This window comes from Pteropus vampyrus, unplaced genomic scaffold (assembly GCF_000151845.1).
Source record: "Pteropus vampyrus isolate Shadow unplaced genomic scaffold, Pvam_2.0 Scaffold1000003413, whole genome shotgun sequence".
Lineage (NCBI taxonomy): Eukaryota > Metazoa > Chordata > Mammalia > Chiroptera > Pteropodidae > Pteropus > Pteropus vampyrus.
Window position 1 is genome coordinate 45,629 of NW_011917815.1, and position 14,437 is coordinate 60,065.

Here is a 14,437-nt window from a genome sequence, read left to right on the forward strand (position 1 = left end):
ATTTTTAAATTGTTTCTGTTATTTGAATTATTAGGTGACTGACAGGAGTACTAAAAGGAGAATGACTCAAACGTATTTTCATAATTCAGATTTAATTCAGTTGACATGGATGACGAATATCTTAAACTTAGCTATATTACAGTTCAAGTTTCTCTCTGAATCATTGACTCAAAACTAAAGACATGGATAAACTATAATTATTTGTTATAATTATTATTAAAACATATCCTTTTTATTTGCTCTAGGCACAAGCAATATCTCAAGAATACTTAGAGCAGTTAAGAATGACTAATGATGCTTCAGTAAGAAGTCAAATGGAACTCAGAATTAAGGACCTGGTATCTGAACTCTCCAAAAGGAAAACTTCCCAAGAAGATTCTAATAACATAGAATTGGAAAAATATAGGCAACTCTATCAAGAAGAACTGAAAGTTAGAATGTCATTGGAAAATCAATTACATGTGTACGTCCTAACATAGAATCAGAGAAAATAGATTTGGCCTATTAATTTTTCTCTATAGAATAATTGAATTAGATTCATGAGATTAGTAGGAAGTAAAAGCTAACTGAAAAGTATAATTTTGGAAAATGACGTCAGGAAATGACCTTACCTTTAAAATGTTTGTCCAGGACAGTTTGTTTATCTCCCTCACTTTTGTTCTGATGTGACTATTCCCCCTCTTTTTCATATTTTCATATAGTTAACCTGACCTACTAGTCTATAAGCTAAGTGTTTTCGAAGCTTTATAGTCTAGTTGGCAATATTATTATAAAATTTTCTGTCAGAATTCCGCTAACTAGAAAGATGAACGACTTTAACTGTATTTTGGAAGGTAACTCGAACCCAAAGGGTTAAGTGCTCTGCACTTTCTGGCTCTTGGTAAATGTACTTTTCGGATTGTGATCTTTGTTACTATCACTAGGGGGCGCCTTGAGACAACCAATCCTCTTTACAGTTTTGCTATGGGACCTAAAGGCATATAGGTTTAATAGGGAGAGATCGACATAGAGGTGAAGGACCCTATAATTGACAAACTGGCTAAAAGTAATGAGGTGGTCTGCCTGGGGGTGTGTGTGGAGGACAGAAAGGGCAGATCCCACCACAATTCTTTGGTAGCGATGGCATTAGGTAATTGCCTCTGGAGCTGTTTTGGTTCATTTTGATCACCAACTAGGCTATCTGGTCTCCCCTAGAGGTCATTGTTCTAAATTATGTCTCAGTGGTAAGTGGTTAATTTCTCAAAGATAATGAGTATATTGTACAAGGATGGGGAAAGAAAGTGCTTCAAATGCCTTTGGAGAGTGTTTTGAAATCTCTAAACTGGTTTATTAAATATACCTAAAGGCACCGTCAAAAATCTTGTTAAATACAGACATTCCTGAAGGCACCCCAAATTGTCTGTTAAACTGTCTACGTCAGTGGTCCCCAACCATTTTGGCACCAGGGACCGGTGCACCTATGAGAATCTAAAGCCTGATGATCTGAGGTGGAGCTGCGGCGCTGATGCTAGGGCTGGGGAGCACGACAAATACAGACTAAGCTTTGCTCGCTGGCCTGCTGCTCATGTACTGTGTGGGCCAGTGCCTAACAGGCCTTGCACCAGTTCACAGCCAGGGGGTTGGGGACCCCTGGTCTACAACACTGAGAACCATTTCTCTCCCCTCCCTACTCTGAATTGATCGTAGTTATGAATCTCCCTAGAAACATATGTATTTCTTTAGAACAGCTGTAAATCTATACTGGTATACAGTAGGTCTGCTCTGACAAATTTTCAGTGTTAAGATTCTGTTTGACGAGAAACTTTATTTACTAATATGACAACCTGAAAAAATGCAAGTCATTTAAAGAAGAATGAAATACTAAGTGTGTGTTCTTTACCCACTTCACAGGAAAAACAAAAAGCTAGCAGAGATCAGTTCCCAACTTCTCCTGAAGAAACAGCAGAGCAGCCCTCTACTCTGCACTGATAGTACGAGGCCAGTCCTGGAGCCAGAAAAGATACAGAAATTTTAAAATTTTAAGTCCCCGGATGTCTCAAGAGATATCTATCATTTACTTTATTCAATAAGTGTAATCAAACACACCTTAAATTTCTTGAAAGTCTGTCTTAAATTCAGTTTTAGAAATTAAGTTGTATTGCCTAATAAACAATGTTATACTTTGAGTGCTTTGGCTTACTTTCTAATTGGTTTTAGTTTGGCGATGGTTCATAACAATTTTAAACTTCTGCTGCACCCCAGTTTTTCCAACCCTAAGCATCAGTGAATTATTGACATCCAAACTCTTAACCATATCTGAATGTTTATTATTTAAATGAAACTGAGATCAATCCATTTTATAAATTAGGTAAACTTGTAACACTAAAAAGATCAATTTCTCTTTTTAAGTGAAAATTTGTCATCGTCTTATGTGAGAGTACATCTTTACTTGCTATTGTACTTATAGCATTTTTATTTCAATTTGTGAAATACAGCTTGCTGAGCAACTGTGTATATTTTTTAAACAGTTAAATGAAGCAAAGGTTTGAATGCTTAAAATGAAGTTCACTTATTGTCTGTATTTCTTGGCATCTCTTGAATGATTGACGACTAAGATGACAATGACAGGGAGTCTTTAGTAATTAGTTTTCACTGGGAGTCATTGTTATTAAAATATCCATTCTTCATCTCCTTGAGTGAGTTCTTCAGCTCCAGAGTCTCTGTTTGGTTCTTTTCTATAATTTTCCACTCTTTGGTAAAGTCCTCCTTCTGTTCATTAATTTTATTCCTGAGCTCGGTGAACAACCGTTTTGCGTTTTCTTGTTTGTTTCTTCATGACTGCTGTTCTGGATTCTCTATCACTGAGATCACAGTCTTCCGCAACTTTGAGTTTGGTTTGGTTTCTGAACTGTCACCTTCTTTCTGTGGTACCATGTTACCTTGTTGACGGTGCTTGCTGGTGCATTTGAAGGGGTGAACACTTTTCTTATTTAGCAACATCTGATTTGAAGAGTTCAGCAGGTTGATAAAGAGAGCTCTTTCTTTTGTTTTCCAGCAGATGGTGCTTTAGGCCAGTTTGTGTTTTCTCTCACCTGTGCTACTTGAACCTCCTGGGTCCGATGTGGGGGCTTAGCTGTGGGCTTGAGATTCCTGGCCTGGGCGACCAAGATGGTGGGTGTCACCACTGTATCCAGGTCCCCGGGATCTCGGGGCACAACCACGCACGTGGTGGTGGGAGATGTGGCTGGCTGAGGGGAGCTTGTTCCTGAGCCTTCTGAGCTGCTCCCTGGTTCCCTGTGGCCACTGGCAGAGCTGTGCTCTGGCCTGGAGCCTGGGGATTTGTCTCTGCTGCTGCTGCTGGTTTCCCTGGTGGTGCGAGTGCTGCTGCAGCTGGGGAGGACCCCTAGTTCTTGGGGAGGTGGGGGATGCTGCTGCTGCCCCTTTGACTCACTGCTGGGCTGTGTTGTGGGGGCGGTACCCCGACCCCTCCACCAATACTGCCTTTGCTGAGGCTGCAGGCTCAGCCTTGTCTGCCTGGAACTGCAGTTATGGGCCTGTCCCTGTCCTTCCCCATCCTGCCCCCTACACATTCCAATATGCATACCTTCCCACGTACTGATGTGTGGATCTTTCAGGTGTCCTAGTGTGCTGAGCACGGGAACCTTTGTTGGATTATAGATGTCTGACTAGTCGCAGATCTAAGGGGAGGGGCAAAGGGGTTGTCTCACTTGCCTCGGTCCTAACGTCACTTTGTAAAATATCCATTTCAATTAATGCACACCGATTTATAGTGTTGATGGTGTTTTTAGGGTCTTCTCAATTCAGAGAAAAATAACAGAAGCCTATGCTAAATGAGGCTTCAGCCCTGTTTTGAATTGGGCTTCATGAGGATAGTCATAGGACCAGAAAGCTCAGAATTTTTTGACAGCCTTTTGGCCAAACAGAGGGTTTAAGGGCTTTGAGGTGGTGAAACTGGACTGACTACTGGGTGCCAAAGACAATGAATGTCAGATACTCTGTGAACTGTTAAGCATGATGCACACTCAAAATGCTCTCATTAGTTCTAACTAGAAAAATCAGATATAGTGTCATTTTACAAGATGAAGATGAAAGAGTGCATAAATGTAGAAACAATGTAAAAGAAGATTTTTGCGGATATATATACTTATTTAATTTTTTAGTCGTAAAGAAGTGTTTATTCTTTTTTTTTTAAAATTTCTAGAAAATTGAAAAACAGTTTATCTTTAAACTTTGTGTTGAAGTTCCCTTGTGTGGCACTGATTTGCCAAGTTATGCAAGACTGAATCAGAGAGATTAAAAGCAGCACTGTCCAGATCCAGACATAGGTCTCCAACATCACTACAGAACACCGGGAAGGACTTTTCATAAAGTTGGTCTTACAGAATTCTTAGTCAGACGTGCAGAAGGAACGTATCTTCTAGAGTGCCAGGAGTTTAATGGATGCCACTAAACATGACATAATACTGAGAGGGGGTAACATCCCATCTAAAATGATTGAAAGGGGTGGGTCTTTGAATGGAGCATCACAAATCAACCCCCTTCTGAAGATTTTTAGCTACAATTCTCGAGAGTCAAATGTTCAAAATAGCGTTAAAATTGAATGTGTTTATCAGCCACCTTTACTTGCAAGGTTTTAACATTTGAGACTTCCTACTATGAAGTTCTGTCTTATTCAGCACTGTATTTCTCAATTTAAGGACAGTAATTGTAATAAAGTATTGCTCTAAGTCTGTGGTTTCAGCTGTGCTGGCAGCCGAAGCAAGCTTTCTCCACGTTCATAACACTTAGGTGTACGGCTTCCGTCACCAGTGCATGAAGTTTGGCCATGCCCACGTGATGCAGTGACACAGGTCACTTCTTAGCGGTTTTGCTAACTTTTACCTTCAGTTTTCACATTCTCGTTAACTCCTGGGATGTTTGTCCTATATTTCAGAAGTCATTTTACAGTTGTATTGAATTGTGTTATTTAATTATATTGTTATAAAAAAAAAGTAAAAATTAGCCTGAAGAGATATATCACTGTTTAGATTTTTCTTGCACATGGAATGTTTTCCTGAGAACTGAAAATTTACTCCAGACGATTTTATAACAGATAAAATTTCTCTGGTTTCAAAATGTTTTAATTCAACACTTTTTTAGTAATTGTGTGCCTAACACAATGCATGACCATGATAGTTACTCGATAAATGTTCTTTAAATAGGTTTTAAATAGGAAGACTCCATTTCACATTGATCGACTTTGGCCTTTTGTTCCATCACTTACACTTTCAGAAATTTTCTAATGAGCGATTTCTTTTTATTTCTCAAAGGTCTATTCAGTTTAGCAGCTCTTTTTCTAAGTATACTTGTACAAATACATCAAAGCTAAAACAATAATTAAGATTCTAGGATGTTGGAAGCATGGTGGCGTGAGGGGCCCTCTGAGCTCTCACTTCGAAGTGATAAGTTGAATAGCTATAATCTAAACCACACCCTCCACATCCTTAGTATGTGTTGGTAACAAAGCGAGTAAAGTGATCTCCACCTGCCCATTCTAACATGCAGACATTCTGAGAGATCCGCTCATCAGAGCATCTGAAGGTTGGCGAATCCCGTGATCAAGGGAGGAGGCAAAAGGAGAGAAGCAGAGACAGGGGCCACGGATGCAGCCCAGAGGTCCCTGTGGAACTGGAAGAACCAGGTTCCTCCAGTTCCACAGGAGAAATGTTGCCCCTGGCATTCCTACCTGAATGATCAGCATGTGACTACATGGCAGAACCCAGTGATGAGGGCAGAGACGGAATGCAGAGGTGCCATAGCTGTGTCTAGTAGCCGCCATTGCCAGGAAGAAAGACTGGCTGCCTCTCCACACCTTCCCAGAGCTATCAGGGTCCCAAGGGAACCTGCTGCAGCTCGTGTCAGGCTACAGAGCAGGGAGTCTGCAACCCCGGGCAGCTTCTGAGTGGCAGGCACACACACACTGTGGCTGGTCCAAGCTACTGGTGGAGATGCAGAAGTGAGGCCACTGAGGCCTGGCAGTCGCCATTACTGAGAGGGAAACAACTGCAGGATCACATGATGCACTACAGGTATGTCGTATTATTGAATTGTACACTTGAAACCTATATAATTTTTTTAACCAATGTCACTGAATATATTATTTAAAAATTAAGAAATTTAAAAATGTTTGGAAGAATTTACCAGTGTGGGTAGGGGATAATGTAGTGTTCTTGTGACAGAACACATTTCTCAACAGAATATTGAGTCACATCTCTTCCTGAGGAGAAATAGGCCTCGTGTGTGTGTGTGTGTGTGTGTGTGTGTGTGTGTGTGTGTGTGTGTCACCACGTCAGTGCCTTTCCATTTTAAATGTTATCCCAACGGTGATGCTAGTTTCTCAGTAGGCAGAGATAGAGCTTAATAAATTTGTTTATTCTATCAGTTATATGCTTGACATAACTCTTCATTTTGCCACTTCAGCAAAGTCATTTCATCTTTGAAAAGATACAGATAATTGCTCAACTTCTTCTTCTTTCAGTCATTTTCTCTGGACTTAATTTTTCAGCTCCTTGATCAATCAATTTTTCCTTGGCTCTTGGCTCTGCTGCAAAATCCATACTTTTAATATTCACAAACTGACAATTGCATTTCCTTCATACATTAACCTATTTACAAATGGATAATGAATTGCAAAGATTGAAATGGCTGTGTTACTTGATTTTATGGCATTATATTTATTTTTGTAGCATTTACAATAAGGAATCAAAATTTAGCTGAAAAGTATCAATAGTTACCGAAAATATATTAATTAAGGAAATGTGTACGGGTGTGTGGTGGGTATGTATGTGTTTATCGAATTGGTCTTAAAAAAAGAATGCAACATCATTTTTCTACCTGCTCTCAAATCTAATAGAAAGGTAGTATTCAATAAATTTCTGTTGAATGAATGAACATATATTTGCATTTCATTGCGCTTCGCTATTGTGATTGGCTTTACTCTCTTTCTAAAATGTTCCTTTCAACTTCCCCCCTCTTTAAAGTGGGAATTGTTTTGAACAATGTCCATTAACTATAAAATCGAGGAAGAAGAAAACCTTTCTATACGTGTTGTATAGTCATCTTTTCTTGTTGGAGCGGTGGTGTAGGTGGCAAATGACACTCCTCTTCCCCTTCTGAGCCAGAACATAGGAACTGGGCAGGTGGAGATCTCTTTACTCTCTTTGTTACCGACACATACTAAGGACGTGGAGGGTGTGGTTTAGATGTGTGGCTGTAGTGGGCTTCCAAACACTGACCCCTAATCAAGGACTTCTCCACACAGCTGTCAGCAGAGGAAACGATGCTTGACACCTGTCTCAGGGGCAGGGTGCTTACTGTGGAGACGAAGGCAGATTCGACTATACATTACTGTGGGAAAACAGATCCTTTCAAAGAAGAGATGTGAGACCAAGCAAGCATTTCTTAAAGGTTCCGTTTCTCAGATTCACCCATTTGGAAAATCTCCCCGCCTCGCAAAGAAGGCAGAGAGAGTCTAAGTCCTCATGTGGAAACTTGAGGCCAAGGAAGTGAAGGTTCCCCATGATTTCTAAATGGGTTGAAACTATAATTGAAATTAAGCTCATGTCTTTTGTACATAGCGGCTAATGGTGAGAGGTTGGACAGAAGTGTGCTAGATGGTAGAAGTGTGTTTTGTATTTTCAATTTTGCTATAGATAACCCACAGTGTGGATAATTATTATGTTGATTTATTTTGGTAAACCAAATTCTCTTTGGAGGAAAGTAAGAGTTCTTTAAAGCATCAAATCCCTCAATTTCAGCTTGCTTGGTTTACTGAAAGATTTTCTTTTCAAGTTCCCTCTCCTGTGGTTAAAAAATGTGAGGTATGTAAATTGAGGGTATTGACTGCTTATACTGCTTTTGTTCGTTATTTTTATTCATGATAATTTAGTTAGAAAGCTATTAATTGTGTCTTATGCCTAAACATTAATGAGCTATTTGACAGAGTTTTTCATATTCATTTTCTCTGAGTTACAGTTAAAAATTGATGTATTTTTCCTGAATAGGAAGGAGTAGCTGGCATAGAACTCTAGACTCAGCAACAAGACTCAAAGCCCATTCCTGGCCTGCACTATGGGTTTCATGACCTTAGGCAATCTGTAATGTCACTGAGCCTTTGTCGCCTCTTATATAAAATTAGAGCGTTTGACTAATTCCTTAAAAAATTTCTTTTTCAAAGATTTGACCCATTCTTTGTTTAAAAAAAAATTTGCATGAAATTGTATTATATAAAACAAAGACAAATGGAGCTGCCTAGCTAAAGAAGGAAGAGACTCTGACGCTGTGCAATCTTGCACATGTCCCCAGTGGAACCTTAGATTTCTAGGGGACATAGTTGAGAACGACCAGTTATGAGAAAATCCTAAATAACTCCTTTGAATTAAAATTGCTGATACATTGTTTTCCTGTGTATACTTTCCTCACTTCCATATTTCCGATATATGGAAAAGCATAAATCAAATTACAGATGTGCCCTGCTTGTTAATTTTGGACTTCCAGCTCCTTCCACCGTCTGAACACAATCCTCACCTAGAAGTAAACATAAAAGTCATGACACTATCGATTTAGGAAAAGAGCATATTGGGGAAAAGATAACATTACACTGGTGGTTCCTTAATGTACATCGTGCAAAATGTGATTTACATTTTATATATTTTTTATGAATGGTAATAGGAAATTGTTCAATAACAGCCTCTCCCTTCATCTGGTATTGAAAGTTTTGGTTTTATAAGGCCTTTCTAGTGACGATGTCACATTATTCATTCTATAAGCCCTGCCTTTCATGCCATTATCAAAAAAAGTGTTATGGAAAAATCTTTGAAAACACTGGGAAATGCGTTAGACAACAAATTTGTCTAGTCACACCTAAACTTTCAAGAGGCATTGTCTTTGTCACCACAGTGTTTATCATGTTCAGTATACTATTTTAAACCTTGTTTCGGGCATTTAGTGAGAGGATACCTTTTACAAGAAAGGTTTAAAGAAGAACGCTCTAGATGGGGACACTGTAATGTAGTTTGAAATATTCTGACACGTTATATAATTAAGTAGACTGACTAAAATTAGTTGACTATTTAAAAATTGGCCATAATTTCTAGAGAAAACCAAGTTACATGAAAGGATTTTTATTGTTTTTATTGTTGCAAATTCTAGAAAGTCATCAATCAGAAACTAAGTTTGAAAACTGTCTCTCGTCCATATTTCTCCTTTCTTCAAGCAGATTTTCTGAAATCTTTGTGTCCATAGGAATAAAGAAATGTTTCAGTTCTATTGCACACAGCTAAATATTTTTACGTATTTTTTGTGAGTAGAATTTTCACATGACATGACATTACCACTTTCGTCCTTTTACTTCAAATTAATAGCATAGAACACACCTTAAGATTTTAATTTTCTAAAAGTGTAAGAATGGAAAGCTTATTTTAAGAACAACTCCATTAAAATAAAAAAAAACTGATTAAACATCTATAAAACAGTTTTTTTAAGAATTGGAAAAGAATGCATTCAGTGTAAAATGACTCGACCTGTTTAAACTTCTTTGTACCAATCAGATAAAACATCGCCCTTCTAAAAATAGACCATATCAATTGTACTTTTATCAGGTTAATCTAAAGAGTATTGCATATATATGTTCTCTATTATCTAAGATTTAAATTAGTAGAATTTTATTTTATTTTATTTACATGATAATTTTTCTATAGATGTAATCCCCAAGTTAGGTCTAATCTCTAAAAGTATTATTTAAAGGTCACATTTCGTAAGCTATATATCATTGCCTTATTTCAGATGTGGCAGGAGTTGGATAAAACTATAACTAGAGTACTAAAAGAAGGTATGTTGACAAAATTAATTCAATTTCGATATCATTGATTTCTGATACAAGCTGTAACTAATAAACGGCATTCCTTATGTTTAGATAATAGACACCATATTAAATATTTTCTTACACATAGTGAATGGAAAATGTGAAAGCATAAGCATTCATGGTAAAGTATATATTTACTCCTCATTTATTCATCACGTCCCACAGCTTGTTAAAAATCTCAGAGGTCCACATATCTCTCTTTATTTCTGGCTCCCCCCTTCCTTTCCTCTGCCATCCTTATGGAACTGTCAGCCTGCACACTGAAACTATTGTCAGAAACTGGGCTTCATCGACTCCTCGTGTTCTTGCTAGAGATATAACACCCATTAACCAGGCCCATCTGGTAATACCTAGCCAAGCCATTACAGTTCCACCTGCTGGGTGACATTTCCATCTCTAGTCATTGACTTTGTCCTTGGTCTACCTTTTGCCCTGAGGAGAGAAACTCCTAATTCCTTTGCAGGAATAAAAACACCCAGATCAATTTAGTTCTTACCAAATAATTCGGCCATATCTCTTGCTCCTTACTCTATTCCGCCCCTTTGCTCTAGCGTCTAGCCAAACTAGACTACTAATTCCACAAATGTTTTTCCTCATCTCTTGTCTTTGCATCTTTCCTTCCCTTTATCTGGCATAATTCTTCCTTGTCATTCAGGTATCATCTTCAATATTACCACCACCAAAAAGTGTACAATATCGACACAAAACTCGGATGTCTCATCTGTGTGTTTCAGTACTGTCCTGTTTTATATTTGTCATGGTATATATGACTCTAAATGGAGATTACCTGTTTATCTGTTTTTATTTTTTCATTTATACTATGTAATTATTCAGAAGTGGACTGTGTCATCTTCATTTTGTTACTCTAGTGCTTGCCATACTAACTTAGCACATGGTTGTTGGATAGATGAATGAAGATGGAGAAAACCAAAAACTGACACTCAGCCATGATTGCAATTAATTCAGTGTGCAATCTTGGGAAATTATATTTTAGTAACGCCATATTGTGTATTGTGGTCACATATAAACTTTTTCATTCTTCTTAACACGTATACTTAGTTGTATTTTAGATAAAGAATATAATTTTTTTCTTTCCAGCTGAAGCTGAACTTGAATTTGAATCCTGTAGACTGTCTTCTCTTGTTTGATCTATTGATGACTTAAGCCTGTATCAAGATTTAGTTTAGAAAATGTCACAAAAATCTGTACAGATTTTGAAGAAAAATTATATGATCTAAAACGTAAAGAGTAAAAATTTATTTACTGGGCTGTTTGTATATTGTTTAATTGTTTCCCATTAACCCCATACCATGCAAAAATCTTTATTAAAGAAAGCTATTTGTGTATCACATGTGGATAAAGCAAATTTATGTGGTATTTTAATTATGATTTTTAGCATCTAGCTAACTCCATCCAGCAGATTTTGTGAATGAAAATGAGCACTATTCAGTTTTACATGCTCAAACTACCAAATACCAGCTGTTTAAATAACACCCAACAACCAAGTTGCCATGAATACTTTAGGGGCGTACATGGACAGCTTTTTTGTATTTTCCAATTTTTATCACCATATGCGAAACTAAAGTTTTAGACAGACAACATTTTGATATCTGCAGCGACGGCTACCATCAACGTTTGGATGTATTATAATTGTTATAGTACCATAAAATGTATTATATGTAATTTTAAACACTGATTCATAGGTCCATCCTCATGGAAAATAAGATTTGCCTGAGGCTTCTCACCTTTTCTATATATTGATTAATTTTTGATTTATTTTTTTGAGAACAGTCTTAAGATGAGAGAAAAGTTCCACTTTTAAGACAACTTTTTCTCCCAGAACCACTTGAGAGTAAATAGCTGACACTACGCCATCATCCCTAAATGTTTTATTTCCTATGTGTCAGTACCTTCCCCTTAACTACCATGCCACCTACACAGTCAGAAAATTAACACTAACACATTTCATCATTTAATCTTCACGTTTTTTCCAAGTCTTTCCCCTTGTCTACAGTATCTTTCACAGCAAAAGACCCTGCTCAAGTCTATGGATTGTACATAGTTGTCGTGTCCCTTCGTCTCATTCAGTCTGGGACAGTTTCTCAGTCTTTCCTGACCTTGAAGAGTAAATTCCAGTCACGTAGAATGTCCTTCAAAGTGGGTTTTTCTGACATTTACTTATAAGATACAGATCATGTTTTTAGCAGCAGTGTCACAGAAGTGGGCCTGTGATGTGACCAACAATTTTGATATGTCTCATTATTGGTAATGTTCTTTTTCTTTTTTGAACATTAAAAAATTTTTTTAAGTACTGGTGATGTACAACATCATATCAGTTTCAGGTGTACCCAGTAGTGGTGATGTTAACCTTGACCACTGAAGGTAGTTTCTGCTGGTTTTCTCTCTGTAATGTGCCCTTTTCCCTGCTTAATTAATTAGTGTTTTACAGGGAAGTACTTTGAGAACATTTGAATATCTCCGTTCCTCATCAATCTTTTGATTTATTTTCTTATTTATAAGTATGGATTCATTGTTTATTTTATCCAATGGATCATAGTTTGTTACTATCATTTAAAAAAGTTTATTTTTCTTTTACAAATAGACTGTTTTGGCAATTTCAGACTTCCAGAAAAGTTGCAAGAATGGTACGAGGAATTCCTGGATCTCATTCTCTAAAAGTTAACATTTTACTATATTTTCTTTATGCTTTTGTCCTTCTCTCTTTCTAGATAAATAGAGTGTAGGTATATAATACATACATATTATATATGAACCATTTATAGATTATAGACGTGATACTTCTTTCCTCATAAATGCTTTAGTTTAGTTTTTATTTCCCAAGAAAAAGAAAATCTTACATTACTATAGTATAACTGTCAAAATCAGGGAATGAAAATTGGTTCAGTATTCATATTTCACCCATGAACCTTCTTCAGATTTTTCTAGTTGTCTCAGTAATATCCCTCATAGGCAAAGAAAATCCGAGGTGATGTGTTGTGTCCAAGTCCCCTTTCTTTAGTCTCCTTTATCTGGACATCTCTAGAGTCTTCTTTATATTTGGAAGAGTATAGGTCAGTTATTTTGTAGACTTTCTCTCAGTTGAGGTTTGTATGGTGTTTCCTCATAAGTAGCTTCAGCTTATGCCATTGGGCAGAAGAGTCACAACAGTGATGCTGAGTTCTTCCCAGTGCAGCAGATCTGGAGGCCCGTGCCTGGTTCCTTTACTGGCACTGTTGAGCTTGATCGTGTGATTAAGGAGTGTCTGCCAGGTTTACCCACACTAAGATTACCCTTTGTATTTCACAGATATCTTGTACGGATATACCTTGAGGCTCTCCATTTTTGGTTACTCCTTAAAAATTGCAACCAATAAAATGAGCATCCATTGATGATTCTTGCTTAAAACAACCATTAAAATGATGTCAAATGATGATAATCTTATTTTATCATTTCTTCTACATTGATAAATAAATAAAAGCAAGCCAACCTAAAAAACAAATGAGGGAGAAGAGAAAGCTTATTATTTTCGTGCTTAAATTGCCCCAGATTTGGCCAGTGGTAGCCATCTCAAGCTGACTTCATGTCTTTTTGATGTGTCCGCATTATTCTCTGCACTTCCTTCCTCTCTGGACAAGATGTTCCAAGCTCATCTTGCAGTTTTCTGTCTTATCCTTAGAATCAGCCATTTTTCATGGAAGCCCTGAATCCTTTTGGGGGACCGTGATATTTAGAAACCAAGATCTGGGCACTAGTTTGGTGGGCGTGCATATTGTTATTGGAGTGGTCATTGCTCCGGGGCACCTCAGGGAACATCGGGGAGTTGTATCTGCATACATAAATACATGTACACGCATTCATCTGTAGTTCTGTGTCAGAATCTATTGATAACCATGAATTCTTACCATATATTGCAGGTGAATCCCACATAGCTCATTCTAGTTTTTCCATTTCAGTATTTATTAACACCCTTTTCTGATAGTAAGTTACCTCCATCATCAGTATCTTCACTTGTTTGTTCAATCTTCTTATGTAACTAGGCTCTTTTGTCCCTGCCCTTTCGACTTGTCTTCCTCACTGCCACTTTGATTCCTACACCTCCCGCTGGGTTGCCACTGCTGTCCCTCCCAGTGTGTGCCCTCCCCACCCCATCCTTCTCAGATACCCTGTGCCCGGGCACCTCTTCTGCAGATGATTTACCCACATCGGGCTCTGAAAACCCACACTGGGCTGTCCTGCTGTCCCTGTGTGGATGTCTCCTGACCTTGTTCAGTTTCTTATACGTCATCCGCTGTCACTCACCTTTCAGGGATGCTCTGACTTGAGTTCAGACGCTGTGCAGCGTGACCCTCCCACACTTTCTCTCTCTTTCCATCCAGGCTCCAACACCTCTCTCTGGGCCACCACAGCTCCCTGTTTTTGTCCCCATGCTTTTGAACTGAAATGTTTGGGAAGAGAAAGATAAAAGGTGGAGAGAACTCTCTATAGCTTTTGTAATAAACTTGTCAACCTCTACAAATATACAGCAAGGATTTTGAC

At 37.9% G+C, this 14,437-nt stretch overlaps 1 protein-coding gene across 1 annotated transcript in view; it reads left to right on the plus strand.

Annotated features, from left to right (window-relative positions):
* The window catches only part of LOC105311360 (ankyrin repeat domain-containing protein 26-like), a gene marked incomplete at its 5' end in the record, with an annotated part of 46,672 nt that extends 44,658 nt beyond the window's left edge, over nucleotides 1–2,014 (plus strand). Inside the window, 2 exons of the mRNA XM_023527060.1 lie at nucleotides 246–463; nucleotides 1,891–2,014. Coding sequence (XP_023382828.1) covers nucleotides 246–463; nucleotides 1,891–2,014 — 342 coding nt within the window. The remainder of the gene's footprint in view (nucleotides 1–245; nucleotides 464–1,890) is intronic.
* Nucleotides 2,015–14,437: the final 12,423 nt, after the last annotated feature.